Below are 19,799 nucleotides of genomic sequence, written 5' to 3'. Positions count from 1 at the left end.
TGTCCTGGCTGTTATAAACAGTGCTGCAATGAACATTGGGGTACACGTGTCTCTTTCAATTCTGGTTTCCTTGGTGTGTATGCCCAGCAGTGGGATTGCTGGGTCATAAGGCAGTTCTATTCCCAGTTTTTTAAGGAATCTCCACACTGTTCTCCATCGTGGCTGTACTAGTTTGCATTCCCACCAACAGTGTAAGACGGTTCCCTTTTCTCCACACCCTCTCCAGCATTTATTACTTATAGACTTTCGTATAGCAGCCATTTTGACTGGCATAAAATGGTACCTCATTGTGGTTTTGATTTGCATTTCTCTGATAATGAGTGATGTTGAGCATCTTTTCATGTGTTTGTTAGCCATCTGTATGTCTTCTTGGGAGAAATGTCTGTTTAGTTCTTTGGCTCATTTTTTGACTGGGTCATTTATTTTTCGGGATTTGAGCTGCAGGAGTTGCTTGTATATTTTTGAGATTAATTCTTTGTCAGTTGCTTCATTTGCTATTATTTTCTCCCATTCTGAAGGCTGTCTTTTCATCTTGCTTATAACCAGGGCCTGCATCAGACAGTCCCTGGCAGAGCAAATTCAGTTAATTTTAGAGCAGTAGTGTTCAAAGTGTAGAGAAGTAAAACGCTGCAGATCTTTAAGGAATGAATTCTGAATTACAAGGAAATGGGACAAGACTGGTAGTCAAGTTGATGAAAAGGAAGGGTTATAAGTATGTATTTGATTTTTGTTGTTGCTTTTCATTTGAAGTTAGGGCAACCTTAAACATATTAAAAAGGTCATAGGGATTTTAGACAGTTACCATCTCTAGACGTCTCAGTTGTACAAGGAGGGTGTTAGGCTAAATGCTACTGGAAGCTTCTCCCAGCTCTGATCTCCTATGGTTCTGTAAGGGATGGAATCTAGAGAAGAAAAGGAACTTGGACGCCTGCAAGGGAGTCTGTAGCTGTCATGCAAGGATGGTCAGGGAGCTCTCAGTCTTGAATGATACATCTTGCCAGGGTCTCTTCTCAGAACACATTTAGATGTTATCTAGTATTTGCTCTCTACATCTGTGTCTCTATTTCTGCTTCGTAAATAAGATCACCTATACCATTTTCTAGCTTCCACATGTATGTGTTAATAGATGATATTTCTTTTTCTCTTTCTGAGTTTAGTGTTTATGACATTCTCTAGGTCCACATTTCCCATGCCTCTACAGATGATCCAATCTTGTTCCTTTTTATGGCTGAGTAATATTCCATGGGGCTTCCCTGGTGGCTCAGATGCCAAAGAATCCACCTACAATGCAGGAGATCTGGGTTCAATCCCTGGGTTGGGAAGATACCCTGGAAAAAGCAGTGACAACCCACTCCAAAATTCTTGCCTGGAGAACCCTCATGGGCAGAGGAGCCTACTGGGCTACAGTCTATGGGTTCACCAAGAGTCGGACATGACTGAGCAACTAAACACAGCACAGCAATATTCCATGTGTGGCCCATTCATTTTGCTATACAGTAGCCACTAACACAACATTGTAAAGCAACTATACTCCAATAAGAATTAATTAAAAATAAACACAATTAGATTGCCGTTCCTAATCCTTCTTCATGTTCTCTCTTGGTTAAAGGCTTTGATGTCAGTTCCCTAGACTGGGAGCTTGCAATCATTCTTGCCTCTTACTCATGTTTCCCCTGTCTATAATTAACTAGAGTTGTGAAGTCATATCTACTAAACTCTCCATTGCAGCTCTCCTTCTCTCCATCCCTACTGCCACCTTTGTTCAGGTCTCGAAGTCACTTACCAGGACACCTACCACAGCCTTCTGATTTGCTCCCCACTTGATGATCTCAGCTGATAAAGGATCTGCCTGCAATGTGGGAGACCTGGGTTTGATCCCTGGGTTGGGAAAATCCCCTGGAGAAGGGAACGGCTACCCACTCCAGTATTCTTGCCTGGAGAATTCCTTGCCTGTACAGTCCATGGGGTTGCCAAGAGTCAGACATCACTGAGCGACTTTCACTTTCACTTTTGATCTCCTCAGATCCACCCAGTCTGGCTAAGGCAGAAGTCTAATCTTTTCTTACAATGTTCATCATATCCCAATGTTTCCCCATTTCCCAAAGACTTATGCTTGTTCACCAGCCAACAAGTCATAGTGGGGTAGGTATCACCCTTCCTGACTACCAGCTTCATCTCTGACCACAACTCCCCCCACCCCCAGCTTAGACTGGAATGAGGTGCTCCAGCATTCGCTGCTCTTGGCTGTTCCTTGACTGTAACGAGGTGCCTCCTTCACTTTAACTACGTTCTCCTTTCTGCTGGGAATGGCATCCACCTGGATTTTGAAACAGCTTTTTTTTTTTGGTTATAGAAAATATCAAGCCTGTATGAAAAATGAGAGAACAGTATGACAGTCCCACCCATGAGTTTGACTCTCAACTGCAACAGTTATCAACTCAGGGTCACTCTTGTTTCATCCACACCACTGCCTCCACCCATAGTGGGGCTTTTTTTGAGGCACACCCAGACAGCATGTCATTTCATTCATAAATACTTAAGTGTGTATCTTTAAAAGAGAAAGATCTGTTTTTGATCATCAGAATACCACTGTAAAAAAGGTTTTTTGGCCACGCCACATGGCATGTGGGATCTTAGTTCTCTGAGCAGGGATGGAACCTGTGCCCTCTGTATTGTAAGCTCGGAGTCTTAACCACTGGACCACCAAGGAAGTTCCCACAATACCACTTTTTAAAGTGTGGTCCTCAGATTGCTTTTTTAGAAGCACCTGTAATGCTATTTAAAATGCAGATTTCTGGGCCTCACCAAATCAGGCATTCTGGGAGCATATTTTTTTTCTTTTGGCTCTGCCAGTTCTTTTTAAAATTGTGGTAAAATAGACATAACCTAAAGTGGAGCATCTTAACCCTTTTTAAGTGTTCAGTTCACTGGTATTAAGTACATTGACACTATTGTGCAACTCTCGCCACCATCCGTCTCCGGGAGTTTTCATCATCCCCACCACAAATTCTGTACCCAGGAAGCACTGACTCCCCATCCCTGGTCCCTTTCCTTGCAGCCCATGGTCATCTCTGTTCTACTTCCAGCTCTATGGATTTGTCAGCAGCATGTTTTACTGGAGAGGGGGGCGGTGCATCCAAATTTGGGAACTATCGGATCAGATCATCTCTAGGGTCCCTCTTGGTGGTGGTGGTTTTGGTTGTTCAGTCATAGCTGACTATTTGTGGACCGTTGCCTGTCAGGCTCCTCTGTCAATGGGATTTCCCAGGCAAGAATACTGAGTGGGTAGCCATTCCCTTCTCTGGGGGATCTTCCTGACCCAAGGATTGAACTCATGTCTCCTGCCCTGGCAGGCAGGTTCTTTACCGACTGAGCCACCAAGGAAACCAGGCTCTTTCTTAAGCTTTACCTAACTGGGAAAGGGCCATATCGTGTACGCTGCAGCAGGGTCTGGCCCCATGTTCATCCTCAAGCCTGCAGGTGCTGTCAGCCCCACCTGACTTTGGTGGTGGCTCTTCCTGTTCACATTCGCTGAGCAAAGCTGATCCGCCCTCTCCTGTGGGACTGCTTCTTGCTCCCCAGCACCTGTTCCTGGGCCTGAATGGCTGCCTCTCCGCACCATCCCTCTCCCTCTCTCTGTGGTCTCTCTGCAGGTTTCCTTTATAATTCACGCTGCCTGGCAGTTGCTGCCCTGTTCCCGCTGTCTAGTGTGAAGTTTATGGTTTCCTCCCACCACTCTGACTCTAGTCATTCCCTTGATTTCCAAACAAAACCACAACATATCTCAGCTTCCTGTTCATCCTTTTATTCCCCCTGTCTTTTGTGGTTTGGGGATGCTTGCCTGTTGACAGTGAGCGAGAAGATGAACATAGCTGTATTTTGGATCCCTGAAGAATGCCTGCCAAAGCCGCCTGGGGAAGATAAATATTTCTGTCTCTGTGGTTTACCATGGCTCAAGCTCTGACTTTACATAGAGAACGGATGTTCAAAAAGCTTTTCTTTTTAATTAGAAAAATAAAAATTACAGCTTATAAAGCAAAGCCAGGGGAATTGCAGTTTTAACCGTGTTAGCTTTCAGCTGTGGAATGTGTTGACAGTTGATATGGTTCATCATTGCTTTAAAAGTTCTTCCCCGGAGCCTTGCTAGTTTCTATGGGATTCACAGAGCTTCCTTAGTCACACTGCCCTCCCTCCCGTTTAGCATGTATGAGAACCAAGGAAATGAGACAGATTCAGAACACTTCGTGTATCCGTGCCATTTTAGCGTCTCTATTTGTGTTTGCTCAAATTGAATCAGGTTATATTTTAGACATTCTGTTTTTCTCACAATGGTAGTAACAACTAATATTGAGGACTTTGTGCCAGACTGTGTCCTCAGTGTTGTATGGATTAATTCTGATCCAATTCTCACAATGACCCCATAAGGAGGCATTATTATTAGCTTCATTTTAGGGATGAAGAAACAAATGTTTAGACTAAGGAATTATCTCCAACATTTCAGATCTACTAAGTGGTGGATGGTGATGCTCTGGCCTGTGATTTGAGGAAGAGCTCCAATTTTATGTTAGGAGAACTGAATTCAAGGCTGTCCCATCCTTGGGTTGGTCTCATAGGGCAGACAGAGAAGTTAGCGATTAGATTGCTGCGTTGTGAGGCTTAAAGCTCAGGGATGGCTTCCTGGGAGAGCTGGTACACGAAGTGATGCCTTAAGATGTACATGGGTATCAGAACAGCACGCCGGGCATTGAGGTTGTATGTAGGCCAGCTGGTCCATGGGAACCACCGCACCTGGACACTGAGGTACTGAGTGAGGAGAGGGGGCTGGAGGCTGAGGAGGTGGTGATGGCAGTCGGGAAAGTGGGCAAGTCTTGGAGGCCTTCCATGGCTCATAAAGGATTTGGACTTCACCTGGAGGCAGTGAGAGTCATTTAGGGATTTTTAACAAGTGATGTAATCACAACAATTACATTTTTAGAAAGATCTTTCTGGCCTTCTACAATTTGTGTCTAATTATTCACTATAATAAACAAAACTGTAGCAAATCTCAAATTGCCCCTCTCTACATCTCTAATTGTCTCCTTAGGACACATTTGCTGGGGTGGAATTTGGGGGCCAGAAGATGGGACACATTGCTGCTGCTGCTACTGCTGCTAAGTCGCTTCAGTCGTGTCCAACTCTGTGCGACCCCAGAGACGGCAGCCCACCAGGCTCCCCCATCCCTGGGATTCTCCAGGCAAGAACACTGGAGTGGGTTGCCATTTCTTTCTCCAGTGCAGGAAAGTAAAAAGTGAAAGTGAAGTTGCTCAGTCGTATCCGACTTTTAGCAACCCCATGGACTGTAGCCCCCCAGGCTCCTCCGTCTGTGCGATTTTCCAGGCAAGAGTACTGGAGTAGGGTGCCATTGCCTTCTCTGAGATGGACACATTGAAGGCATTTAACTCCTACCATCAAATTTCCTCTTTAAAATTTAAACAAAAGATACTGCAGTGTTCAGGCAGTGCTGAATCTTATTTCTGTTTTTCTCCCATGGTAATTTTAAAAATTAAATTCTCATTAAATGGGAGTGTATCTTTGTGCATTTTTTTTCTGGGAGATTATATAGATGGCATAAATCTTTCAGACCCTCTGCATTTAAGAGTCCCTTTCTTATACCCTCAAATGAGCAGACATAGGAACTCTTGTTTAATAACTATCTTCTTTATGCCTAAACTGTCCTTAATACTTGTGTTGTGAACCTTTTTTTTTTTTTTAACTTAAACGTAAGATTTTTCTCCATATACTTACAATTAGAGAATTTTTTTAAAAATCAGTCCAGGTATTATTTTCTTTTCAAATTTTGGTAAACAGAATTTTGGGGACATGGATTGAAATCTTTCTTGGGTGCATGAAAGTTTTCTTCTGTTGTATTTGTGCCTCTTTTCTATTGTTTTTCTTATTTATTCTAAAGGTTCATCAACTCTGTGTATTGAATCTCTTCTCTATTTTTAACATGTGATACTTCCCTCACCTTTTTGTGTTTTTTTCCTCCATGTTTTGGATGCACATCTGCCCTTCAACCAACCATTTACTGTCCTTACCGTGAATGTATTTCCTACTAATTCATTTGGATTTTCTTCTGTCATAGAGCAAACTTTGCATTATTTTTGTATTTTTTCAGCCTTTTCTCAACCAAGCCAGAGATTTTTTCCGGCCATGTTTTGAGTGTTCTGTTTGTTTTTGTCCTGCCTTGGTCTTTGTTGCTGTGAACAGGGCCTTCCTAGTTGCAGCGTGCAGGCTTCTCACTGCAGAGGACCCTCTGGTTGCGGAGCATGGGCTCTAGGGTGCAGGCTTCGGCAGTTGTGGCACGCGGGCTTACTTGCTCTATAGCACGTGGTTTCTTCCCAAACCGGAAATCGAACCCTAGTCCCCTACATTGGCGCATGGATTCTTAACCACTGGACCACCACGGAAGTTCATGTTTTGACTTTCTTAATCTCTTCATTTATCTTTTGTCTTATAGAACGTTTCCTTGAATTTTATTGTCATAAACTTTTAAGGAGATGCTGTAGCGTTTCCTTCTGTTTCCGATAATATATTTTCCCAAAATATGCTTTCCTTTCACAGATATATGTTACATTCTTCTTTAATAGCAAAAATTTATTTTAGTGGATATTGGTGTTAGTTTATTCATTTTTGAAATCAGAAAAATAAATGCCCCAAAATAGTGTTGTCAGATTTTCCTGGGGTCCTTTGATTGTCATCTGGGATGATCTCAAATTGCATCTCTCACCTATGATACTGCTGAGGCAGGGTAAAATAATGCCAGTAGCTACTATGTTATTTTTGATAAATTATCCTCAGTTTCCTCATCTGTACAATGGGAATAATAATACTTCCTGATGGGGTTGTTGCTATGAGTAAATGATGAAACATATGTGAAGTACATGGAACAGTGTCTCACACAAATAACAATGTAATTAATGTTAGTTGTCATTTTTGTTGTAATTACTGAACTTTTCACTCTGATATCTCATTTAATCCCAACCTAACCCCATTAGGTTGGTACTGTTACTGTTGCTATATAACAGGAAATTATTGCCTTTGTATTTGAATAGCAGTTTGACTGGACATAATATTCTTGGGACCCCAACTCTCTCTCTCAAAAATTTTGTTCATCTTTTTCTGGTTTTGAATGTTGCTGAGTCTGAATTCCACCTGACTTTATTCTTATAAGGGACTTGATTTTTGTACCTAGATGCTTATGGAATTCTTTTTTTCATCCTCAAAGTCTTATTTTTTAAGTATATTCATTTACATAAACTTAGTGCTTTAAGACTGGAGAAGGCAATGGCAACCCACTCTAGTACTCTTACCTGGGAAATCCCATGGATGGAGGAGTCTGGTAGGCTATAGTCCATGGGGTCACAAAGAGTTGGACATGACTGAGTGACTTCACTTTCACTTTTCACTTTCCTGCACTGGAGAAGGAAATGGCAACCCACTCTGGTATTCTTGCCTGGAGAGCCCCAGGGATGGGAGCCTGGTGGGCTGCCGTCTCTGGGGTCACACAGTCGGACACAGCTGATGTGACTTAGCAGCAGCAGCAGCAACAGTGCTTTAAGACAGCACAAATGTATTATCTCACAGTTTGGTGGGTCAGAAACCAAATAGATTTAGCTGATTTCTATAAATCCCACTAGGCTAAAATCACGGCATCTGTCAGCCTGATCTCTTCTCTGGAGGCCAAGGGTGGAAGCCACTTCCAGGCTCATTCAGGCAGTTGGCAGAGTGCAGATCCACGCAGTTGCAGAGCTGAGATCTCCATTTCCTTGCTGGCTCTTGGCCAGGGGCTGTTCCCCACTTCTGGAGGCCTCCTGCCTTCCTTGGCTCCTGGCCCTTCCGTCCCGGAGCCACAGCGGGTTGAGTGCCTCTCGTGCTCTGCTGCATCTCTCTGACTCCAGCCAGAGGATTCTTTCTGTTCTTAAGGACTTGTGTGAGTAGGCCCACTGGGATAATCACCCTATCTTGAGGTCCATAACCTTAATCACATCTGCAGAATCCCTTTTGCCATGTAATAGCATATTCATATATTCTAGGGGTTAGGGTGTGGGCATCTTTAGGGAGGGCATTCTGCTGAAAGCTCTAGGTTTTTATGTTAATCATTTTGTATCACTTTTTCCTGGAAGACAGTGTAACCTTTCCAGGCTGTATTTTAGGCACATTTTTCACATATTTTATTTATGAACTTTTTTTTTTCTGTTTCATGTGTCGAAACCTCTACTTGAAGAATCCAACTATCTTCAATATTGGATTCTCTCTCATTTTATCTCTAAAAACTGCATTAAAATCAATTTTAGAGAGATATAATTTACATACAAAATCTGTGTCTGTCTAAAGTGATGAGTTTAAACAGGTGGACACGAAACACAGAACCCCAGCCCCATTCTTGATACAGAACATCTCCATCACCCAGGAGCTTCCTTTGCAGCCCAGCCCTCCATTCACCCCTCTAATTGCTTTAAAACTTCTCTTTCTCTCAACACTGCATTCACTTCCAAGTCTTGCTTCTATATTATTAATTTGACCTTCAGCCATGTTTCTTTTATTTTTTTCTCTTGGTTCTGAATTGTTAGTTTCTAATAATGTTATGTTTCACAGTTTGTTTCTTCAGCTCTGTAGTTTTCTATTTTATTCTGTGGTTTTATCATCTCCTGCCTAGGCTCTCTTATAAGTGAATTGTTCTTTTTTTTTATGTTTTGGGTTTTTGGCCTCAAGGCATGTGGCATTCCCTGACCAGGGATTGATCCTGCACCCTTTCATTGGAATACTAAGTCTTTTAATCACTGGACCGTCAGAGAAGTCCCCTGAATTGCTCTTTTGGGAACGCATGTAAGAATTAAAGATTTTAAAATTAAAAAAATTTTTAAAAAAAGAGAAGCAAAAAAAAAAAAGAAAGAAAAAGCAATCCTTTAGAACTACAACCTATGCTAAGCCCATTAAACTGTCTAAACCCCCCAAAAAAAAGATAAAAATAAAAGCATCTCCCACTCTAATAAACTCTATTTTCCTTTCAAAAAAAAATAAAAAAATTTAAAAAAGAGCACACACACACACACAAATCTTTTCTGTTGTGGAGTTGGACACAACTGAGCATGCATGCATGCATTGTGCAAAGACACAGGGAACATGCTCTGTTTCTCTGGTTGTTTTGCCCAGACATCACTTTTCAAATGCTTGTGTGCAGCTGTATGACTTTCTTTTCTTTAAAGAAAAAATTACTGTGTGTGTGTTTGTGTGTGTGTGTGTGTGTGTGTGTGTGTGTGTGTGTGTGTAGAGGGGGGGACAAAGACAAAGCAAGATTCAGAACTGCATGAACATGATAATGTCCTTTGTTTAAATAAAAAATAATGCATAGGAGAAAAATCATACAGGATGATGCACGCATTTTTGAGTTACCATGACTCCCCATCTCACCTCCCCCAGATAACTCATGGATAATTTGGACAGTTCTGATATTTGTTTTTTAAGAGGACTCTTACAAGGATCTTTGAAAACCAACTTGATAGAATTCCTGGTGGTCCGGTAGAACTCCAGACTTTCACTGTTGAAGGCTGGGGTTCGATCCCTGGTTGGGGAATGAAGATCCCACAAGCTAAGAAAAAAAAAAAATGATAACCAACTTGAAACATTCAGGACACCTGAAAAACATCAAGTGTAACCATCATTTGCCCTGTTGGGAATTAAGAGGGACCTTCTCACTTACTCCACCTTCTCTCAGAATTCTGAATCTATGAGACGTAAGAGTCCAATCTGAATGAAAAAAAAACTACTTCCCATTAAAACATAATCCCCAATTTTAGTTTTTATTGTGAAAGAGAAAAGAGAAAAAATTAATGACCATAAAAGTATAGTATGTATATGGTTAGAAAGTTCAAGCCTTTAAAAGGTGCAAACTGAAAATGAACAAAGACAAATATCAGATATTAACATATATATGGAATCTATAAAATCATATAGATGATCCTATTTGCAAAAGAAATAGAGACACAGATGTAGAGAACGACTGTATGGACACCAAAGCAGAAAGAATGGGGTGGGATGAATTGGGAGATTGGGATTGATGTATATACACTATTGATACTATACATAAAATAGAAAACTCATGAGAGCCTACTGTATAGCACAGGGAACTCTTCTCAGTGCTCTGTGGGGACCTAACTGGGAAGGAAATCCAAAAAAAAAAAAAAATGAGGGGATACATGTATACGCATAGCTGGTTCACTGTGCTGTACAGTAGAAACTAACACAACATTGTAAAGCAACTATCCTCCAATAAAAATTAATTTTAAAAAAAGCAACAAAATATAGTAAAAGCCTCCTTCTATAAACTCCAGTTCCCAGCTCTTGCAGTTACTTCCTGAAAAGAGAAATTATATATAAATCATCATAGATAACATAGAGGCTATAAATTTATACCGTTAGAACCAGATGTTAAATAACAAAGTGGTTCAAAATTGAGAAAGGAGTACAAGGCTGTATATTGTCACCCTGCTTATTTAACTTATATGCAGAGTACCTCATGAGAAATGCAGGGCTGGATGAATCATGAGCTGGAATCAAGAGTGCAGGGAGAAATATTAACAACCTCAGATATGCAGATGATACCACTCTAATGACAAAAAGTAAAGAGGAATTATAGAGCCTCTTGATGAAAGAGAGAGGAGAGTAAAAAAGCTGGCTTAAAATTCAACATTCAAAACACTAAGATCATGGCATCCAATCCCATTACTTCATGACAAATAGATGGGGAAAAAGTGGAAAAAAGTGACAGATTTTAATTTCTTGAGCTCCAAAATCACTGTGGATGGTAACTGCAGCCATGAAATTAAGACACTTGCTCCTTGAAAGAAAAGCTATGACAGACATTGTGTTAAAAAGCAGAGATCACTTTGCCAACAAAGGTCTGTATAGTCAAAACTATGGTTTTTCAAGTAGTCATGTACGGATGTGAGAGTTGGACCATAAAGAAGGCTGAGCATTGAAGAATTCATGCTTCTGAATTGTGGTGCTGGAGAGGACTCTTGAAAGTCCCTTGGACTGCAAGGAGATCAAACCAGTTAATCCTAAAGGAAAACAACCCTGAATATTCATTGGAAGAAATGATGCTAAAGCTTCAATACTTTGGTCACCTGATGCAAAGAGCCAACTTATTGGAAAAGATCCTCATACTGGGAAAGATTGAGGGAAAGAGGAGAAGGGGGTGACAGAGGATGAGATGATTGGATGACATCACTGACTCCATGGAAATGAGTTTGAGCAAAGTCAGGGAGTTAGTGAAGGACAGGGAAGCCTGGCGTACTGCAGTTCATGGGGTTGCAAAGAGTGGGACATGACTTAGCGACTGAACAACAACAATATGTAATATATACACTATATAGGCATGTCTGTGTCCTTTTGTGTAGTTAGACAAAAGATCATAGCATATGATACTTATAGCACAAGACCACACACTTATTTCATTTAACAGCCTCCAAAAGGAGAATATTCCTTATCAATTCACAGATTCACCTCCTTCTTTTCAATGACATCATTCTATTATTGAATACATTGTATGGATGTGTCTTCTTATCAGTCTCCTTTCCAGTTTTCCCATGGGAAAACAGCAAGCACAGAAAAGAGTAAAGATGCAAATATTGCTCCAGTACTACTCCATCCTAAGGAGCTGAGTCATGGAAAATGAGGATTAGAAAATAGTTTCCAAGTAACAATTTCCAACAAAACAAAATGAAAAAAGGGAGGTGTTATTGATATTTCTTTATTGCTCATGGAGAGCAATAATGTTTCAATTCTGCTGTGCTCTTGTGTATAACTGTGGTGAAGCCTCATGTAGAGAGAGATGCTTAGATGATTCTTTACAACCAGCCTATTCTGAGATTTTAAACATTAAGCCTTGGAACTGTATTTGAAGCAAACAGCTCAGCAGCATTTTTTCTGAAGTTGTTTAGTACAAAATTTTCCCATGAATAGAGGTCATATTCACTTAAATTTAGGAAATCATGCACGTCGTATCCACTCCCCTTGAGTATGTATGGTATGTGTTCATATATCATAGTTTTGGGGGAAATCTTTTGGTAAATAAACCTATTGAACATTATTGAAAACAGTGTTTTCCAGACTTACTCAATCACTGCTCTCTTTCCAGCTTATCACTTATTAATATCTCATGATGCAAGTGTTGCTTCAGATTGTCTTAAAATTATATGTCCCGATGGAGTCTGTGTCTTAAATTCAATGCAGGAATCAGTAAACATTTTCTATAAAGAGCCAAATAATAAATACCTTAGGTTTTGCCAGCCAAACAGTCTATATTGCAAATCCTCAGACCTGGCACATAACACAAATGCAGCCGTAAACAAGGCTGAACAAGTGACCATGACTGTATTCCAATAAATCTTTAGTTATGGACACACATTGAATTTTATGTCATTTTTACATGACACAAAGTATTATCCTTCCTTTTTCTCCCCATCTATTTAAAACTATGAAAATCATTCTTAGCAGGTAGGCTGTGCAGAAATAGGTGGATGGGATTTGACCTGTAGGCCAAAGTGGATAAAGATTCAGGATAAGAAATACATGCTTTGTTCAGTCAGATTGGGCAACAGCTGTGATAGTTTCAAGAAAATTCAGAAGTTTTGTGTGTTGTTATATATTAAAATGTTGATGTTGTTTAGTTGGCTCAGTCGTGTCCAACTCTTTGGGACCCCATAAACTGTAGCCCGCCAGGCTCCTCTGTTCATGGAATTCTCTAGGCAAGAAGACTGGAGTGGGTTGCCATTTCCTTCTCCAGGGGCTCTTCCTGGACCAGGAATCAAACCTGTGTCTCCCACAATGACAGGCAGATTATTTGCCACTGAGCCACCAGGGAAGCCCATATATTAAATACAAAAGAATATTAAAGCTTCATCTACTTCATCTACTCTGCAGAAGGAGAAGGAAATGGCAACCCCTTTCCAGAATTCTTGCCTGGAGAATCCCATGGACAGAGGAGCCTGGTGGTCTACAGTCCATGGGGTTGCAAGAGTTGGACACAACTTAGTGACTACACCACCACCACCGCTCTGCAGAAAGCATGCTATCCTACAGTTTTGCTGCTAAATATCAAGACATTTTAATAAAACTCTGCCTGTTAAGACAGGGTAAGCACCAAAATGATTTCTTGAATAAATACTGGTGAACATCTCCATGTTATAAAAGAACTCAGAGTAGAAATTATCTCTACACGATTTATTATGACCAAATCTTACAGAAAACCTTTTAACGATGATATGCAAAGGTCAGAGCACAGAATTTGAGTTAAATAAAATAGGTGCAAAAGTTCAGTGGATCTCTGGTAAAAGCTTCTTTCTGTTGCTGATGAGGTTGGAATGTTTGTCCACGACACATTTTCAGGCACCAACAAAAGGACAGCCTCTGAAACATATTGAATCTCCTCTGAATGAAGTTACTTTTTTCCTTCATGTGTCACTCCCCCTTTGTGATCTCTTTGGACTGATGGCCCGTGTCCTCCCCTGCTCCGATCCCTGGGGCTCCCCGGTTGCCTGCAGGTTCGTTCCGGAGCCGTGGTCCACCTGCAGTGCCACATGTGGGCCAGGTGTTCAGGTGCGAGAGGTGAAGTGCCGCGTGCTCCTGACCTTCACGCAAACTGAGACCGAGCTGCCAGAGGAAGAGTGTGAGGGCCCCCGGCTGCCCACAGAGCGGCCCTGCCTCCTGCAGCCCTGTGATGAGAGCCCTGCAGCCCGAGAGCTGGCCGCCTCCCTGCAGGAGCAGGACAGTGAGACGACCTACGACTGGGAATACGCTGGCTTCACCCCCTGCACCGCCACCTGTTTGGGAGGTATTTGAACTTTTACTTAAGGGACAGCTGTGTCTGGCATTGCTGATGGTTTGAGAAATAGCAATACTAAATCAGTAAAGCCTCATCTACAAACTAGCAGAAGTCCAAAGGAGGAGAAGTTATTTGAATAATTGAAAACTGTGCCTTTTCTTTGTTTTCATCATCATTATTTTAGAAAGATTAGGGACAGTGGGACCAGATCCTGTGTTCCTAAGCATCTGTCTAACTGAGATGGTTACCGAGGTCACCGATTAATAGAGAATAAATAGGAAAATGCAAGAAATGATAAGTTGAGGTAGTGTTGTGCATAAGTCAGAATTACGCAATGAATCAGCCTGGAACTCCCTTATTGATGCTCTCTTGGTCAGAAGTTATCCTCAGAAAATAATTTAGGTTCATACCTGCACATTGAGCCAGAAACCAGTATGGAGCAAACTGATCACCATGATTTCTGTGTGTGTACATGTGTGTACACATAGCCAGGGACCCTGATAGGACTAGGAAGTGATCATATTGTCAGGTGGCCCCCTCAGGGTGGAAATTAGCCCCAAGGTGCTTCAAGCATTCCAGGATCCAAAAGGGAGTGAATGAGCAGAGGGAGGTCCAGACAGTCATTCTCTCTCTGCTGGAAGTAAAAGGACAGAAATAATCAGTGGGAAACCAAGATCCTCTAGTGACGTGAAGGGGACTCCTCTCCCAGGAATCCAGGCCCCTGACATCCTCTCACTGACTCCTGACTGTGCCTTCCAGTCAGCTGTCGTGGCTGAAGCTGGGGGCTAGAAGTGCTCTAACCAGACTTCCTGGTGGTCCAGTTGTTAAGACCATGCACTTCCACTGCAAGGGGCATGGCTTTGATCCCAAGTCAGGGAACTATGATCCTACATGCCATGTGGCATGGTCAAAGAAAAAAGGAAAAAAAAAAAAAAAGAGAAGTGCTCTGACTTCAGTGCCAGCCAGTGGTACGAAAGCTAAGGAAGCTGCTGCCTTAGGAGGCAGTTGGCTCAACAGCCTGCGCCACTCCTCCTGGCAGCCCTGCACCCTTTACTAAGCACTCCCCATTAAGTCTTAAGAATTCATGTACCAGTCATTGTGCCCTGGCCTCTTCCCTAGGCAGGTAGAGTGCATTCTCTGTTCTTGCCATCCAGTCGCTGTTGACTTGAGGTATCTGTCTTTCTCTTTCCTGTGTAGTTCAACCTGTAAATCCACCTATCCTGGACACCAGCCCATCAGTAAACCCAGGTGAAATGGTGTGTGCTTTACCCCTAGGTCTCAGTTAAGCTACTGTCTTTCATATGGTGGTACCCCTGTGCAATTAGGAAAAGAACTCTTATCTGCCTCCGGATTCTATCTCTCTCTTGCTTGCTTTTCTCCCTGCTTCCTAGAAGCCCACCTCAACTAGCCAGGAGTTTTAGTCTGCTTCACCCAACACTAAATGTTGGCTGTGTCTCTTCCCTCCCAGGAATCGAAGTCTCACTTTCCTGCTCACTTTCATGTCTGCTTTGGCCCAAACCTCTGGGTTCAGGGTCCTGGACATGTCTTCTGTTATATCTCGGAAGCCTTAAGACTGATATGCCCTTCGTAATCTGGGAACTGGTACTTTCCAGATGAGTCAGGGGAAGCCCTCCAGAGATAGTCATGCTTGCTTGCATGCCTGCTCAGTCAATTGTGTCTGACTGTTTGTGACCACATGGACTGTAGCCTGCCACGTTCCTCAGTCTATGGGATTTCCCAGATAAGAATACTGGAATGGGTTGCCATGCCCTTCTCCAGCGGATCTTTCAGACCCAGGGATTGAACCTGAGTCTCTTACGTCTCCTGCCTTGGCCAGCAGGGAAATGGCAATCCACCTCAGTGTTCTTGCCTAAAGAATTCCATGGACAGAGGAGCCAGGTGGGCTGCTGTTCATGGGGTCTCAAAGAGTCAGACATGACTGAATGACTACACTTTCTTTACCACTAGCACCACCTGGGAAGCCCCCAGCTATTGCTTGCATACCTCCAGATCTACTGTATTAATCTCAAGCTTTTGAATACTGCCATTGATAGAATTAGCCTTGCATCTAGAACTCTGTCATCCTTGACTTCAGTTTTTTCCTGACTGAGAATGCCATCCAGATGGGAAAGCGTGGCATGTTGGGTCCTTAGAACTTAACAGACCACATAGAGTTGCCCAAGGAAAATTGACCAGATGAATTCTGATTCAATTGAGAGAGTCTAATTGACCTCATTTTTGGAGCCTGATGCCAAAATGTTCGTATCTGCTGTGTTCCCAGTGCCCACCAAGATGGCCCTGCGTTCCACCTCCAGGAGGCCTGGACCCCCCGGCATGATTTTCTGCTTTTTTGGTAACAACTTTATTAAGATATAATTCACATACCACAGTTTATGTATCTGAAGTATACAACGTGGTGTTTTTTGGTATATTCACGAAGTTGTGTACCCATCGCCACAATCTTCTTTTAGCACTGATATATTTGGCTGCATTGGGTCCCAGTTGTGCCATGTGTGATCTTTCATGCAGCACGCAGACTCTTCTGATTGCAGCACACAGATTTAGTTGCCCAATCGGGGGTCGAACTTGTGTCCCTTGCATTGCAAGGTGGATTCTTAACCACTGGACAACCAGGGAAGACCCCATCAAAACAATTTTAGAACACTTTGACCCCAAAAGAACCCTGTACCCTTAAGAAATCACCCTCCCCATTTCCTCTGAAACCCCCGTTTTCCTGCTACCAGCAACCTCTCACAACTACTAATCTACTTTTTATTTCTTCTGGACGTTTCATATAAATGGAATCACACAATAAGCAATCTTTGTGACCACCTTCTTTCATTAGTGTGCTCTCAAGGTTCATCCATGTTGCAAAATAAGTCAGCACTTCATTTCTTTTTAGGTTTGAATACTATTCCATTGTATGGATATGTCCATATTTATCCATTCATCAGTTAAAATTTAGTTTATTCGCATGTCTTGGATACTATGCCTAAAACTGCTCTGAACATTCATGTACACATTGTGTGGATGTACATCTTCATTTCCCTTGGATATACAGTTAGGAATAGTAAAATGATCTCTGCATCTGTTTAAGGCATACAAGTTTTGTGAAACTTGACCAGTTCAATTTATCCTTATTGGCACTGTGGGCCTTCGGCCAGCTGTGAGGAGAGAAAGGCCTTGCACATGTTAGAAGTGCATTTCAGTACTCACACAGTGGATGGGATGGTGTCCATTTGTTTCTGACATCCTCTTGTATAACTGGAACACATTTTGCAAATTTTAACAGGGCTCAGCTTGCTAATCTTTCAACTCTCAGTTAAACAGAATTTAGCCTTGTGAGGCTATCCTGTATTGCGTAATTCAGGATAACATCATTAGATGAACCTTGCATGCCCATGAACCCAAATGGTATGGCTAGGGAAGCTGAGAGTCAGAGTGTATCACACAATCCAAAATAGAGAGTGGACAACTTCTTTATTGAAGGGTTGAACTGTAAGTGCTTATAGTAAGATTCTTCACTTTGCAAAAAGCAATGGTTTAATTTCTTGGGTTCAGGCTTAAATTTTCTTAATGTTTTTAATTTCTTGATTTCAAGCTTAAAATTTCATTTTAAATGTGTAACTCAATTTTGTTGAATACTTGGAATGCTTGGAGGGTTATATAATCCTCTAAATGTAGGAAACTGAACACCTGCTCTGTGCTAGACTCTATGCTCTCCACTCGGTTCCAGGCTCAGTACCATGATATAGAATGAAAGCACGGTCCTTGTCCTGAGGGAGCACAGCTCTCAGTTATGTTGGCTTTACTGTCCCTACTGCATTACTTACAGGCAGTGACACTTGCCTCTCTGTAATCCATTTTCATGTGGTTTTAGAGGCTCAGCCTCTGCAAGCCCACTTATGTGTGGCTTTGAATGTGGATTTTAACCCTCATCCTGAATAACAGGGAGGGTAAGTCTGCAATGACTGGAAACCACAGGAAAATAAAATTTCCACAGGCATGCAGTTATTTCTTCAGCATTCCTGTTTCTGGTAGAAAAATAAGATAGGCAAGTGATAAATTTTAAAAAAGATAAACCTCTGATTCCCATCCCGATATTGTATATTTGTATAGTCTTAACTTGCCTTCACAACATACAGGAAATAAAAGTAGATCAATTTGTTGTAATCATTGATGTTTAAGAATCTTTTACAAGTCTGCTTTCATACTGGAGTGGCAACAATTCTTTCTCAATTCCCCAAAGTATAAAGAATGCTGACATACTCAATTTCCAGTCTCTAGAGTGTATGGAAGTATATAGTATACAGCATTATGTTATGTGTGTATGTACATCCTGAAAGTTATGCTTACCTTTTAAATACCCACTGATAAGGTTTTGTAATTTATACACTATCAACATGGACTTCCCAGGTGGCACTAGTGGTAAAGAATCCACCTGCAGTGCAGGAGACATAAGAGATGCAGGTTTGATCCCTTGGTGGGGAATATCCCCTGGAGGAGGAAATGGCAACCCACTCTAGTAATCTTGCCTGGAGATTCCCATGGACAGAGGAGCCTGGAAGGCTACAGTCCATGGGGTCGCAAAGAGTCAGATATGACTTAATGACTGAACATACACACATGCACACGATTAACATTCCTCACTGACATTTTCTCTTATGTCTTATATTATTTGTTGCATTTATGACCTTTCATCTCTCCCTTTGTGTTTTCCAAAATCACCGGCTAGTAGCATAGACATGGACTTTGGCCTCATTTTGAACCATAGTTCTGCCTCTCCCTTTGGCTAGTTATTTAAATTTGCAGAGGTTTATTTTTGTAAAATGAGAAGAGCCACACCTACATTATTAGGATTAATGAAAGGATTAAATATGATTCTTAAGCAAGATTATGTTGGAGAAGTGTTTAATCACTGTGCCTGGCACATGTGTGTTATAAATGTTGGTGGGATAATATAAGAATTTATAATATGTTTATAATATAGTTTATAATATAAGAAGTTATTCATCTTAGAATATTGTTTTTTCCTTTTAAAAGAAAATGGACTAAATTGCTGAACCCCTTAATGCATCTAACTGTGCCAAGTGCATTCTTTGAATTCCTCAAGTAAATCATCATCTGCAATTAATGATGATTTTCTCTTTCAATAGTTGTTTATTATGTTTAGGTTTTATCTCTCATTGCACTGCCCAGAATTGCAAGAACAATAATAAATCAGGTAGATGATGCCAACTTTGCCTCGGTCTTGACAGTAGCAGGAATCTCTTATTGTTTCATTCGAAAACAACATCCTACAAATATTTATTGTGTGTTTTTTTGTGCAAGGTGCTGACCTAGTAATACAGACGAATAGTTCCCACCTCTGCAACTCAGATCTAGAGGGGGAAATGTGTTCATCGCATAATCACACACACATATGTTTAAACTTACAGCTGGTTATTGCAGCTACAAAAAAAGTATATGGTTGGGACTTGCCTGGCAGTCCAGAGGTTAAGAATCTGCACTTCCATCACAGGGGGCAGAGGTTCGATCACTGGTCAAGGAACTAAGATCCCACATGCCGTGTGGTGTGACCAAAAAATAACTAGAAACAAATTTTAAAAAGAAGCATATGATGCCATGAAAGCACATAATAGGAGGAATTTGACCTAACTTGGGAGGTCAGGGAAAGATTCCCTAAGAACAATTACATTTTAACTTTTAAGTCTGAAAGATGAGATATTAATTAAGCAAAAGTTTAAGACAGTGGTACAAAGAGAATTTCCAGCAGGAAAAGGATCATGTGGAAGGGCACTAGGTGGCAAGAGGGCACATGGGAGATTCCAGGAGCTGAAGAAGTTGGGCACAGCTAGTGTACTGAGAAAGATGGGGTTTAATGTGAGATGATGCTGTAAAGGAAATCAGGGGCCAGACAGTGAAGGTCTTA

General features: G+C 41.5%; 1 protein-coding gene across 4 annotated transcripts in view; it reads left to right on the top strand.

Annotated features, from left to right (window-relative positions):
* The window catches only part of ADAMTSL3 (ADAMTS like 3), a 381,800-nt gene that overhangs the window by 238,956 nt on the left and 123,045 nt on the right, over positions 1-19,799 (top strand). For all 4 annotated transcript variants that reach the window (XM_042242633.1, XM_060408762.1, XM_027957113.2 and 1 more), the window contains exon 16: positions 13,587-13,876. In XM_042242633.1, coding sequence (XP_042098567.1) covers positions 13,587-13,876 — 290 coding nt within the window. The remainder of the gene's footprint in view (positions 1-13,586; positions 13,877-19,799) is intronic.

Source organism: Ovis aries, unplaced genomic scaffold (assembly GCF_016772045.2).
Source record: "Ovis aries strain OAR_USU_Benz2616 breed Rambouillet unplaced genomic scaffold, ARS-UI_Ramb_v3.0 scaffold_85, whole genome shotgun sequence".
In the NCBI taxonomy this organism is placed as follows: domain Eukaryota; kingdom Metazoa; phylum Chordata; class Mammalia; order Artiodactyla; family Bovidae; genus Ovis; species Ovis aries.
This window is presented reverse-complemented; position numbering and strand designations above follow the sequence as displayed.